Source organism: Megalopta genalis, chromosome 3 (assembly GCF_051020955.1).
Source record: "Megalopta genalis isolate 19385.01 chromosome 3, iyMegGena1_principal, whole genome shotgun sequence".
In the NCBI taxonomy this organism is placed as follows: domain Eukaryota; kingdom Metazoa; phylum Arthropoda; class Insecta; order Hymenoptera; family Halictidae; genus Megalopta; species Megalopta genalis.
The window spans coordinates 8,770,353-8,784,761 of NC_135015.1; the positions used below are offsets into that span (position 1 = coordinate 8,770,353).

General features: G+C 37.3%; 2 protein-coding genes across 8 annotated transcripts in view; both read left to right on the forward strand.

Moving 5' to 3' along the window:
- The first annotated feature begins 935 nt into the window (after window positions 1-935).
- Window positions 936-1,749, forward strand: UQCR-Q (Ubiquinol-cytochrome c reductase ubiquinone-binding protein). 4 transcript variants are annotated; one of them, XM_076519896.1, is made up of 3 exons: window positions 936-1,069; window positions 1,254-1,422; window positions 1,568-1,749. In XM_076519896.1, the coding sequence occupies exons 2-3, from the start codon at window positions 1,269-1,271 to the stop codon at window positions 1,660-1,662; spliced, it is 249 nt and encodes an 82-aa protein (XP_076376011.1). In that variant the 5' UTR covers window positions 936-1,069; window positions 1,254-1,268; the 3' UTR covers window positions 1,663-1,749. The 4 variants fall into 4 exon arrangements, with proteins under 4 accessions (XP_076376011.1, XP_076376012.1, XP_076376009.1 ...); XM_076519897.1 differs by having other exon boundaries at window positions 981-1,069; window positions 1,257-1,422; XM_076519894.1 differs by having other exon boundaries at window positions 1,035-1,191; window positions 1,257-1,422.
- A 1,155-nt stretch (window positions 1,750-2,904) lies between these two features.
- Window positions 2,905-14,409, forward strand: part of LOC143259061 (epidermal growth factor receptor kinase substrate 8) — a 28,012-nt gene continuing 16,507 nt past the window's right edge. For 2 of the 4 annotated variants that reach the window (XM_076519875.1, XM_076519878.1), the window contains exon 1: window positions 2,905-3,059. The gene's annotated coding sequence lies outside the window, so the exon portion shown is untranslated. The other 2 variants (XM_076519876.1, XM_076519877.1) reach the window with 2 other exon arrangements.

Genomic DNA, 14,409 nt, shown 5'->3' on the forward strand with positions numbered 1-14,409 from the left:
CGCCCCCTTGAATCAGTGAATATATCAGTTATTTAATTAAATACTATCTACTAATTAAATATTATTAAATATATATCTTTATAAGAGTGATTACACAGATATAATAAATAATTCTATCTTTACTATAGAAAATAATGTTATGCACTGAAGTTATAAATTCATTTACCGAATTGGTGAATACAAACAAAATGTCCCTATAAAGACATAGTTTTTTCCATTATTTACCATTATTCTAGAATACGCGTATGCATATTCTGTATATGTATAGCATTGAAGAACATTGTGGTAGTTAGTAGATTTGTCACGTAGCCATATGATGAGACTAGGAATTTTAGGTTGATACGAGTACCTATAGAGTACTCAAGCGCTCTGCTCGTGGAAGATCTAATTTAAAACAGAATTTTTTGGAAAAGACTGTTGACATTATTAACAAGCTTTGGAATGATGTTTTATGCGGTATTCGCAAATCAAATCTGTTTAATGGAGCGAGCCTTCAACTTTTCCTGTCTTTTTACTTCAGTCATTAAAAAAAAATGGACGTTCTAGGTTAACATCTATTCGTCAATAATTCTTTCTTCCTGCTGGTACTCGATAGTGATTGGTAGTGAAGACGAGTTGATGTGAGGTTACGTAGAAGTATATTTTTGTCCTGTTCTGTCCTAAGTGGTGTAGAATTCACCTAGAATTTTAGTTTGTCCTAACGAAGTGAAATTTTGGGAGCTCTTTCTAAGGATTTCATGTTTATCTTTAGATTTTCTAGTTTCTTTTGCTATTTAATATTTTAAAAAGGCTGTAAAAAGCGTCTCTTCATCTAATTAAATTTCTCTGACGTTATATATTGATATAATTTTGAGCATAATATTATATTTGATAATTCAAATTTTGCTCCTATCTTATTTATATGTCCATTTAAGGAATCAATGTTAGCATACAAGTAGAAATGCAGTATCCAATTTAAATAAGCCGCTTTTCACGAAATAGATGGCGCACTGATCTCTTAAAGTAACGAATTGTATGTACATCAGAAAGAGCAGTATCTTTGTATTATCCTTACCTTTCGAGGAGAATAGTATGTATAAGGGTTATATAATTTTTATTACTTTAAAATAGCTAAATCTTCAAAAAGTCTTCATTTTGAATAAGATAGAAATAACTTGTAGTGATATATACATACATTAAGCTTGTCAAAATGTAATTACAGATTTGTTAAGTGCTCCTTAATTTTGGTTGTTTTAATCATTTTTTATCTTTAGTAGAAATCTATCAAAATGGGCAGACACTGGGGTTCCATTGCTAGAATAACTGGAATCACAACCTTCCGACTCAGTCCATATGAACAGAAGCCATTTGTTGGATTGGTAAAGGATGGTTTCCCCAATCTATTACGTAGATTTCGTGAACAGGCAATTCGTGTTCTACCTTGTAAGTGTACTTTTCATAATTATTACTTTAATGATTTTGCAAACAGTAGTAATACCTAATGTATTATTATTATGTTGTAACTTAATTAGTAAATTATATTATGTGATATATCTATGTAAATACATATATTTAATTTATGTTGCAGGCTTTCTTGCAGCTGATATAATCATGAAATGGGCAACGCGGGCAAATTTTTTGATGCATCGAAAGGACCCAAACGATTATGTTAATGATGTATAAACTATGTACTTCTTTACATAATTACAATTGTTAGTAAACTAAATATATGTAAATGTTTACCTAAAAATAAAGTTGTAGTTTCTAGTCTTTTAATGTATTATCTAAACAATATTAAGTGGTATCTGAGTTATCTATGTAGTACAGGTAAAAGGACTTCAAACCACTTATATAAATAATAACGATGTAGTTTGATCTTTCAATATATGTAGTAGTGGCACGATAGAAAGTAACAAGTAAAATTATTCTTTTATGTAACATTTTCATTTTCTCATTAAAAGAATCTCTTTTTGAAGATACAAAGTAAGCATGAGGATTGTAATAAATATACAATGTAGAAAAAAGAATAAAATTATTCGTTTTTTTTTAAAGATATGAAAGTGTAGCAGCTGGCAAAAACATTCTTTTTAACTTGTAAATAATGAAATATCAAAAAATACTAAATTATCACGAACTAATCAACAAATGTTATACATCTCGTTTCGAGAAAAATTCCGTATACATACTCGGTTGTTATAACAAGTAGTTTCATTGGTTCATGATGTAAGTTGTCGGATTTCTTCGGAATTCCGTGACATCATCTAAGGCGCAAAAGTGCTTAACCCCGTGAATACTTAATTTTGCTTATTTTCGAATTACTTATATATATTATAATTGTGTTCGCCGAGTAGTAGTAGTAGTTTGAATTATATAGTATAGAATAATGTTTTACTCACATTGTAATTCGTAACAAAATGATTTGAGTTACAGTTTTGTATATAATGTATTAAATATAAATCATAAGTATCATATACTGTATAATATAAATTCTAAGAGTTACTGGTTCATTAATGAGGCATGAAATTCAAACAGAAGAGGATTAACCAGAATTTATAGGTATTTAATAAATTGTATGAAAGTACTGTAATTTAAATTTCAATTGATTTATTGTTAAAACGTTAGTTTTATTGGTTCATCGATAGTGTCGACTGTTATTTCAACAACACTATATAGTCTCTGTGCTCGTCTTCCTTTTTAATACACGCGATATAAAAGATCACGGTATCGATAAATTTTAATTATTCATTATTCTCTGTCAATTACTTCTCAATTGCGGTATTTTCCCAAGGCGTTAATACGTCCCTGTTACACCGTGTCGAAAGTATCCGATTCCGTTAGATCTTAACGCCATATTCCACAGGTACGTTCCGACCAATCGGAGAGACCGTACCAAGAATGCACTTCGGGAAAAACAGGTAAGAAGCGGACAAGGCAAAGAGCGATCAGGTAGTCGTTCAGGTATTTCCAGTCGAGCATGTTCGGCACATAGCTCTCTTCGAAAAAGCTTCCCCTCCCTCTCTTTTTCTCTCTCTTCCTATCTGTTTGGTGTGTGCGGATTGTGAAGGAAAATTTGTAAATAGGTAAGTAAAAGAATGGTAACAACAGTTGTGTGACAAAAGTTCTTGTTCGCGTACACATCGTGCAAGCCACTGGTGGTCCTCGAACGTTCGCTTATTCTCCGTACCTGTGCCAAGCCGTGATACCAGTGATCCAGCAGACTCGGTGAAACGCTGCTGTCAAGGTATTTATGGAAATGATTTCTTGACCGGAGTCATTGCACCGAATACACCGACGACTTGGATTTCTCCTCGCGATGAACAGTTGTCGTGATCACACCTGTTGCTTCTCCGTACGTCGCCGATGATAATCGACATGCGAACACGATTGTTCTCTCCGCATAGACTTCGTGGCTAGTAACGGGTTCGAATAAGAAAAATCGTACTGACATCGGCAACGTGTACTGTTGTTCGAATATTGCTCCGAATTTTTGCTTTTTGACGCGCATGTACGTATCACCCGAGAAATGAACACGGTCACGTCAGAAAGATGCACGGTCGGTATGTTGGGTGACGAAGGTAAAAAAGAATCTGACGGAATTAGATTTCCGGTGATAGGTCATCGCGACACAATCATCGCAACACAATCGTATAAAGTAAAAAATTGTCCCCTCTATTGTACGGCATTTTTATGTAAATCAAGTTGGCGAAGTCGCAACGAAAATTTAATTTGTTTCCCGACAAAACTGCTGCAATATTCATGAGACTAATAACATCTCGACCGCTGTGCTTCTGAAAGTAACTGTTTAAAACTGTTATGTAAAAGTTCTATTTAAAACAGTTATGGGGAACCCTTATTCGGAGTAACTGTTAGCAAGAACCGAAGTTTCCAACTAAAAAATAACGGTGGTGGGACCGATATGAGAATCGAAGTAGGAACCATAATCGTAACAGACAATGATTAGAAATTTTGTTTCTTCGCAATAGTTATTTGGAACAGAGATTCTTGATAACCGATATCGATACTGTAAGTTCTAAAATTCTGGTTTCGCGTGTACAAACATTTTATCCGTATTATCAATGTCACGTTTCGATGAAACGTGATTAATTGTTCCAAATTGCTTATTTTGGATCGTTTTTCTTGATCTTTCGATGTTCCGTGGATTAGTCTATCTAAAAGTGAAGTTAGAGTTTAAGTATCACGGATGGGTTATAAACGCGAAATACAAGAGTAGATTATGATTATGAAAATGTGTGTGTACTCCTCGGTCGTTTCAGAAGGAGTGATCTCGCTCATGACATCTACAATAGACGCCCCCCCCCCCATTCGTGCACTCGTATTGTTTATCGTGTAAGATTATTTGATTCGAAGCTTCAGATACAATTGTCACAGACAAAGTCGTGGCAAGGCAAACTGCTTATATGGCATAGACACTCTTATCTCTGAGATAGTCGATAGTTCGAATGCAATTACGCTGATTGCTTCACAAGTTTTTATGATTTTCCGCTTTTACCTATAAATAACATATATACGCTGGTTCGCGATTTTCCAACATTTCACGTGCAGTCTCGTTCTCATTGACTTAAAACGACGTGTACTCTTCTGTTTACATATTTTGGCTTAGCACGCACACAGTGTACTAGTGTAATGTGAGAACTAGATATAGACGTGGAGTATACAAATACACGTCGCAGGACAAGTTAAGTCGTTGTTCCTGATTACCGTGTTGTTTATCGATTATTAATTTCACATGTGTACGTTTATAAATACACAACTTCGTAAGAAAATAACTGTAATAGTGAAGCCCGTGGTATTTCAATGTGCAAAGATACGAGGAACGGATGATTCCAAGCAACGGTCAGGATTATTTTAATCGTTTAATGACACACGAAGGAATCCAAGAAGGAAGATGTCGATGGCACCGCGTCTACGCGGCAACCACCTGTAATTCACGCCTACGAAATGCCTACGTGTTCCCTATTACGATCACCGTGACATAAATTGCAAGCATTTACGGAACCCTGTGTACATCGATATTGCATTGAATGGCCTTCGATATCCTGGGAAAGAAAAGGGGGGAAAAAAGAGAAGTGTGTAACCCGTCGGGTTCAACTCGCTATCAACTCACGCGACTATAACGAAACGTGGCAGAACGTTTCAGACGAAAGTTGATGATATTTACGACTCGCGTAACAATTATTATTTGCGCAGATTATTTAATGTAGCACAATATCATTTTCCGATATCGCAGATTCGAGAAATTCAATATAATTCAGCTTGAAATCAATTTCCTCGAACGCCCTCGTTGCAGGTTGCATTAATATCAAAATTGAAATACGTCGACTTCGTTGGGATCACATTGTATTGTGCATTTGTCGCAACAACGATAAGGAGCGATTGGTGTTCAGGGAAAAAAACGTATACCACAAGGACAATTGAATTATCTTGAAATCGTTCTGCTGATAAGGCTGCATTGGACGTGGCCGGACATAGTCCATGTTTTCGCGAACTAGAGTACTTGAAAACACATTTCGATGGGATTTATGAGTTTGGATTAAGTCCGATTAATTCATTGCACGGAATCACAACGTGAACGAATGAAAAGTACAACCGCTTCGGTCCATTCACTGTGAAACTTGTTCGCGAACGCCGGATCAGTAGGTATGCGAGTCGCATTGGCAACTTTCTTTCCACTTTTTCAATGCTCTCTCGCGTGTGTGTCCGTCTCTGCGATATGTTTACTTTCAACAGACGTTTACCTGTCGCGCCCCCTCCGAGCCAGATATTTCCTGGAGAAACATGTTCTGAACTTGTCCAATTCGGCAGCCAGAGCGGGCTTGGACTGAAACCCCTTGGGCTATTCTTTCGGTGGGGTTGCTATTTGGTTGTTATTTTCTGGGGCTGCGTGTGGCTAATCGCCTATCCGAACCTTTCGCGTTTCGCATTCTTTGGGGTAAATGATTTGTTCTTTGTTGGAAACAAAATGTTTTACGTATAACGTAATATCTGGCATCTTCGTTGGAGTAATACAATGGTACGGAGCTTTAGCGGTGCGATGAAAGGGACATTGTATATCAAAGATAGAATATCAGCAATAATCGTTTTATTTTGAAGTGTCATTGATGCGGTTGCAATAGCGTGCCGCTTTGGTTTCGGTCGGTTCGAATACGATAGCAAAGCACGATTGAATTCTTTCAAAATCAAAAGAAAGGTTTGGTAGGATAGTCTCTTGAAATGTATTGCAAAGGATATTATGACACATAGTTATAGAAAATGGCTTGTTATTACCATGTTTTTTATGAAGTACGTTTTTAATCATTTTGCTTTCTTCTCTCAAACTAAAATTTCCCCTTTATTCCACCTGTTCTCTGTATTAAAAAATTAACAAAACAGAGTTGGAGAAAAATTGTATTTAGTGAACAGTTTAAATATATCTATGGAAACAGTTCAGGATGTTAGAAACAAAACTGAACTTTACACAATACTTATCGAAACCATCTTTCTGCTGCGTTCTGCATAGGATACACACCCACTATAAATACATAAAGTCCATAGTCTGCGAGTGAGTTTTATGGTTTCGAAAGTCTGGCAGAGTCGGTAATAGGTGTTTTCGTGGGCGGAGGTGTGAAGCTTTCATAGTCGCACGTCTTATTACAGATTGAGATTTCTGTATCGAGGTAATACACTGATTGGTTCGTACTATGTTACATCTATTTCTAAAGTTTGCAAATATTTTTGCAAGCAATTATAAATATTTGTATCAGATATATTTGTCGTTTTCTCACGATCAGTGATAAATAGATTCGAAACATTTCCCGTTACAATTTCGTTATTAATGCAAAACTCTCGACAAGCTAGGGTACAACAATTTTTCTTTGGGGCACGTCATCAACGTTATTATTTACAACAGTTGCCACAGCATGCGACACGAGTCTATCGATTACTAATTCATACTTGATAATAGAGTAGAGATACAGACCATTGGAACTTTTCAATTTGACGTGCTTTTCACGTCTCAATAGAAAATTATAGATTGTATTAAACAAAGTCAGTGTTCGTCTAATTGCTTAATTGCAGTATTCGATAAAATAAACACTTTAATAACATTTGAAAATAGGTTGTATCATCGTCAATCTAACAGAGTCATTATTGATGAGATAAATTAATTCCTGCGTTACTTTATTTTGCAGGAATCAGTCTCAAGTTATTCAAGTTCAACCTATTTGAAAGCAAGTCAGTGTTCTTCTAACTGTATGCGATACTCGATAAAATAGAAACTTTAATGACATTAATGAAAATTAATTTCCAAGTTACTCTATTCGGCAAAAATTAGTCCGAAGCTGTACTCACTGAACTGATTCGAATGCAGCAGGGAATCGTCCTTGCGTGTGTCGGGTCCTCGATCACCTTGCGCAAGGTTTCAGTTAGTCCTAAAGGGTGAACAACCTTCTCGGTGTACGGGATGCTCCACGCACTAGCGAAGGATGGGAATGCGAGCAAGTATAATTTTGTTGTTCGTGGCATGATAAATCGGGAAGACGCGGGTTTTACGATCTTACTTGTAACCACCTTGCTTGCAGGAATGTTATGTTAATGACGGTGTAAATTCCTCCCCTATTTCGCGCCGAGCTGGAGTTTCGCGAAAAATAGGAGCAGGAAAAGGTCCGGTATCGCGCGTAAATTCTGCACGAGAGGACGAGTTTTCCGACGGCCGCTCCCCTCGAATGTATATCTCTTACAAATTATACCACATTAATATCGTAACATCGCGTTTACTATGCAGCGGATTGCTAAACGCTATACCCGCGCGATACTAAGAATAGTATTTCCGTTCTTCAAGAATTTTTATTCGCATTTCAGGTTTCTTGCCACTTTCCGACCAGTCTCTGGGATTTCTTCAAATGATATTTTTAATGTTATTTAACACGTACAAAAACCTGCATTCATTAGCTGCTGCATATCCGTATAATTGTTACCGAATACTTTATTCCATGAATTATATAACTGATTTATTCAAATATTATCTTGAATTGTGCAGATAATATTGCAACGTTTTCGATTTTCAGCATTTCTGACCAACGATTTTGAAAAATACGCTAACGTAATCCAGCAATACATTCATTTTTAGGTCAACTAAAAGGCATTTTTTATTTCCTCATTAACAGTTTCACCGATTAAGAATTAGATTTGGATTTCTTGACATCTATAATCGCATGTGAATCCACAGTCCAGTGGTCATATTGAGTTCTACAGCCACCTCACTATAGAAAATTCTGCATAGGCACATCGATACACCTGTTGAACACAATCTCTATACAAAAACGAATGCATAAATGAATACATAAAGGAAAACGTGTAATATAAAGCTGTCTCGCATTAGGATACATGAGAATATTAAAGTGGGTGGGGCTGGATCACTCACGAATTCAAATTAGAGGGATATTTAGTTTACTACGAATGAATATTTTCTGCTTCACAATAGCAACGCTTATAGAGATTATATTGCTAGAGTTTCAGGCAGAAACTAGAAGCAGTTATGCAGATACAGTTCATGAAGCAGCTCATTACCTGCTGATAATTTTAAATGCGTTTTCCTAGAAACGTTCCTTTTGTAGATGGTTGATAAGAAGAAAAGTATCGGACCGATCTATTTTACATTTTCATCTACGTTCCATGATAAAAAGCTGGGTCAAAGATGAGAATTGTATAATTTTTTGAAAAAATGTTTTAGTGAAATTGTACATTTGAATTTGAGCAGTTGCCATTTCACGAAAAATAATGTTTTATGGATTGCAATTAAATGATAATTAGACTAAGATTTCATTCATTCCTGATAGGAGGTCGATAAATATTTCGTAATAGATATTACTACAATTTCAAAACATTTTATTACGCTACTTTCGATTTATTAAAATCATTAGTAGAAAAAATTCATGTACATTTAGTTTCTGTTCGTTGAAGGTGTCTCTTAGAAAATGTCGTACGTAATAATGATGACTGGAGAACATAGGAATGGATCTGAACAAAGTTGAGTAAGTTTTGATAAAAGTATGATAAAAATACACGAAGTTCTAAATTAATTGTCATCCCTCGCCTGTTTATGAGACATATTTGGTACTTTTTGTTAAAAAGGAATAAATGAACTCCTTGTTTCGACGGAAAGTAACGAGTTTTCCGGTGGGAAGGTCCTCCGGGGCGTGTGCCCCGTTCGTCGTCGGTCGTCGTAAATCAGCGTCGAGCAATTAATTTCGCGTGGGTCGCGTTTATGGAATCGGGGTTTATCGCGCTCGCGAGTTACACACCTCGGAGAGAATTTCGCTTCGGAGGTATGCGGCGAGATGCGATTGCCGTGAGTTGAACTATGCGCGGGGCCGAGAAAACGCGAGAATGCCAGCCAAGCCGCGAGCCTTTCCGTCCCTTTCCCGTATCGGACGCCGCTTGGCTTGGCTCCGCGAATCTCTTTCCATCGTCTAGAACCAGCCGTGTTTCAATCCGGCCATAATATTCCCTGGTAATTCGCGTACGTTACGTAGGCGTAATTGAAGGTCCGCTACTCGCGAATGCACGGCTCAGGAAAAACCTGGAAACGGTCCTCTCCCTTGAAAATCTCGCGGTCTGCGATCTACACCACGGGATCATTTTTATAATCATCTAGTCGTAGATTGGAATCTAACAGGCATGGATAAAAACCGGCGAGACTGGATATACGCTTTAATGGCTAGTCGGTCGTGATGGTACCCCATTTTTGAAAACTCAGCGATGTTTGAACAAGAGTTGGCCAGTATTCGAATTGTTTCAAATAAATATTTAGCCGAATCTTTTATTATATTAATATTAGTAACGATTATTCATTAATCGCGTAAGTTATTCTATCTATTTGTTGCAATAAATTGTTCGCATAATTCTTTATTCGAATAATTTATTATTGGAATAATTCTTTATTCAAATAATTCTTTATTCGAATAATTCTTAATCGCTTTGTAAAGCTTAATAAAACGCGACGGAACTCGACTAATTACCAAGGTATAGTTTCCGAAGAAAGTTAGTTCGAAGTAATTAACGTATACTTTAATTGCATATGCAAAATTATATAACACGAATGTTTAGATTCTGATGCGATATCGATTTATCGCAAGTTTGAGGAATTCCTAATTTTGTAACCAGAGAAAAGAGCAATTGACTCGTTGTTTCACTTTTTTTTTTTTTTAAACTGTAACTCTCAGCGATGTCTTATTTTCTTATGCTTTGCATTTCATTGTATTGTCCATAGTAGTGGATATTGCTGGCTAAATGCATGTTCGAAGAGTTATATGGATTATCTGGTTATCAGGTCAAGACGCGTATTCCGTAAGGAATGTTTAATACGCGATCAGAATCTCTATTCGAAGTTGTATCTTAATTTCTCTAAGTGGAATTCGGGCAGCTTCATTTATTCGACGGTTCGCCTTTATTATGTATGCAAAGTTATGGCGAAAAGGAAAATTGAAATACAAAACAAAATTGTTTATTGCTCTTTTTCAGCTTCTAATTAAGACGGTACGTTGAACTTTGGAGAGAAGCGAAACTATATGTATAGGGGGTCCGTTCGTTCGTACACTTGATGCTTTGTTCTTTCATAACCAGCGATCCCATAATTGTCTCGAAGAATGTACGAGGATTTTCGCATACTAGGGATACGAAGGAGGAATTCCTGTAATCATTCGATATACGTCATTAAACGGCGAACAGGAATTGGTGGATTCCGTGGATTTATTAACTTGTAAGGTACCCTAATTACCCTAGGAAGATCTATCTAGGTGTTCTGAAGGATATTAATGGCAATACTGTCTCGATTGTTTCCTCAATTAATATTCGTTGCCAACGTTGCACACGTGTGACGACGACCAGAATTCACATGGAAAAATCAAATTTGTTTCGTGCATTGTTTAGCCTAGTTAAAATATAGCAGAATATTTGAAGAAATTTTGAAGGGTTTGTTAAAAACTATAATTTTTTCTATACTTTATAAGAGGTTACGTTGCACTTTATAGAATGTTATACCAACTATGGAGACTTGCCGTGATAAACGCTATGAGTAGTTTATTTTTTTTATATTATTTTAGTGCTCTCACTTTAGAGAATTGACAGAACAAAACCGATAGAATGAAACTCCAAGCGTAGGTGTTACGAAGCACATAGTGCCATTTAAATATCAAGGTAACTTTCGTAAGAGTTGATGGCTTCACCTAAATGAAACATAATTTGATCAGATACCGAACAACCTACGGCAAACATTTCACACTTCATTGAGATCCGAAAATATTTGAAACACGTACAATTGCGTATTCTGTACATACGTCTTAAGTATAAAGTCGGTACTATAATCAACTACAACAATGCAAAGCGTAACCTTTATCGTAATATAAGCAGGACTCAAATTTTTACCGTAACAATACGAACAATGGTAATTTGAATAACAATTTTCAAATGGCTATTCATTTTCAACCCGGTAATTTGAAAAGGTAATTTTAAATCAATTTTTCAGCTTCTCCACTAGCTCAAGAAAGCTCAGATCTCGCTGCACAATTGAAATAAAAATTCTCTACTTATGCATTCATACCATACACACCCGATGATTCACATATTTACATGTCCTTATTACTCGCTAGGTACTTCTACCGTTGAAGATCTGATTTCACAGTAGTTTCTCTACAAGTTCAGAATTTTTTTCCGAATAGAGCTTCGAGAATTACGATTTCAATTACTCCGCCTGCGCAAGAAAATGCCGATCCCATTAGAAAATCGGAATAGATAAATTTTATTTCGCACACGTAATGTTTCAGTTTCCTTTTTTTTTTTTTAATTAACATCTTCGGAATTTAAACTTCTCCGCCAGTGCAGGAAAGTCGAGGCCTCGGTGCACAATTTAAAAGGCAATTCTCCGCATCGGGAGTCCATGTTGGGCAACGGCGAAGAAGGTAACAGAAGATCGGGCGCCGTTTCCGTCAAGTACGGTCAAGGACGCGGTTACTTCAGCGCATTCCCGAGATGAATTTTTCTTCGAGGGTGTGTCCGCATCCATAAGCAATTATGCTCGCGCTTGTCGCGCGGAGAGTCGTAAATACAAGACGTGGTTACGCTCTTTCCATCTTATTTTCTTTCGTTGGAACGTTGTCGACCGCGGCTCGCCGTCGATCGACACGTAATCGAATTCCTGCGGGTCCTTCCGATCGATCGGGTAGTCCTTTTTTGCGTACAATCGATCGCCACTCCCGGAAATCTGTATAATTCCGTTGCCGTTGATGGCGACGTCGTACTAGCGATAAAAATCATTATTTCCGTCGTTGTGGACCATCGCGGCTCTCCATCTTGGACTGCGGTGAACCATCAACGGATCCGTGGTCGTCGATAGTAATTCACTTTCTAGTTTGCCATCCGTTTCAAACGACGCTAACGCAAGCTCCGAAACGTCTTCCAACGTTTTTCCTTGATTTCGGCAAGAGTTTCGTTTGAAACTAAAATAGGAAGTAGTTATTTGTGAGATAATTCATTTTGAACCGTTATTTTCAATGCTGTTTATTTGAAACTAAAAATAATATCGATTCGTGTGAAATTACAGCAGTTCTTAATAATAGATTATTTCGTTATTTTCTTGTTTTAAATATGACAAAATATATGATCCGCGAAATAATACTCGTCAAAAAGATTTTATGTTAAAAACTGTTCAGTTGTTGAGATAATAGGCATTGAAAAGATTTTATTTTCCGAAATCTTTACTGTAATCTATCTAGAAAACATCACTTACAACAAACGTGTTAGATTTATTTGAAGTATCGATGGATCTTAGAAGTTGTGAAATCGTTGATTCATACGTAACATACGTCATACGAATCAAGATGCAACTAGCAGACTACTGTGACAGTTTAACGTGACCTTGTATTACTACTTTATCCTGTTCATAATATTTCCTATGAGTTTTTGCACTTTTTGTAACGAAGAAGGCAATAAAGATCGCAATAGCCCGTACTGAATGCTTTCCAAACAAAATGGCGGCGGCGTAAAGTTCAATGTTAACACTTTATCTACCAGCTAAGTTGAAATCTACAGTTAAGAATTTTATAGAAAACTGTTGAAAAGCTACAATAATCTCATTCGGAATCCATGAAATTATTTAGGTTAGTATAATTTAACACGTCGAATGCCACGCCGGTTTTACAGAAATTGTCCGTGGCGCCGCGATGAATTTTCTTTTACGAGATACATATAATGTTGAAATATTAACCATGTTTGACATGTTAATTGCGACAGGGGTCACCGTTTGAATTGACGATGGCAATAATACAAAATTTTAGATATTCACATTGGTTTGAAATTATATATATTTCTATCAATTTGGGCGCGCCGGTCACCGGGGTGGCCCCCATGGGCGTCACCGCCAAGTTAAGTGCCGGTCACCGGTGACCCCCGTGGCATTCAACGTGTTAACAAGTTCTCCTGAAATTATAATTTACAAGAAAATTATCGAGTTTCTTACAGATACACATTATCGCAAGGCCTATTGATAGGCTTCCGATAAATAGGGTGTTAAGAATGGTTACAGAATCGACAAAAAATCCTTGAAAAGCTGTCAAGCTTTCGGAGAATCGAGTAAAAGACCGCGCCGGGAAAAGTAGGCCTGAATGAAAACCGATGGAAATCCGGAATTCGGAGCGTCGCGTCGTCGAGGAATTCGAGGCTCGCGGCCTCCGAATGCATTGGTCGCTTCGATCTCGAGGCATATAAACGAAGCCGGCACTCACCTTCCTTCCTTTTCCCTTCCCTTACCGTCGTGACTACTATTAGGTCGCAGTTACGACATTTTAAATCCACAGTTACGACTCGAGCACACCGCCGCAGCAACGGAGAATGAATTGCTCCGCGGCGATGGCTATAACGCCGGTTTACCGGTGCTATAATCAAATCGATTCGTTGATATCGGATCACCTTACACGCCTTTCATTTCGCTCGACGTTGGAAACGATCGCGCGAGCAATTATTTTCCGATCGAATACCTACACCTAACTAAATCCCAAAGCCTTCATTGAAACAGATGTGTTAGGATCGGCCTGCGTGAAATGGCGCTCGTTGCACGGGAACTTTGAACCTTTGCGGTTCGCTGTGTCGGCGTAAATTCGCACGTGTTTCGCTCGTTTATGATTTGCGCGTCGCGAATAAACTTCGAATTTTGCGCACGCGTTTCATTGAAGTTTATGGACCGTTTTCGATGTACTCGATAAACTTTGGTATTTACTGGCCCGCCGTATATTTGAAGGCGCACTCGATAAACCGGGGGCTTTGGTAATGTCGGACAAACGTGGTACTGCGGTCCTTTGAATAGCGCGGTTTCTATTGTACACGGATTTGTCTTTTGAAAATATTCGACGTTGCGAAGATAACTGTGCACACACACATGAT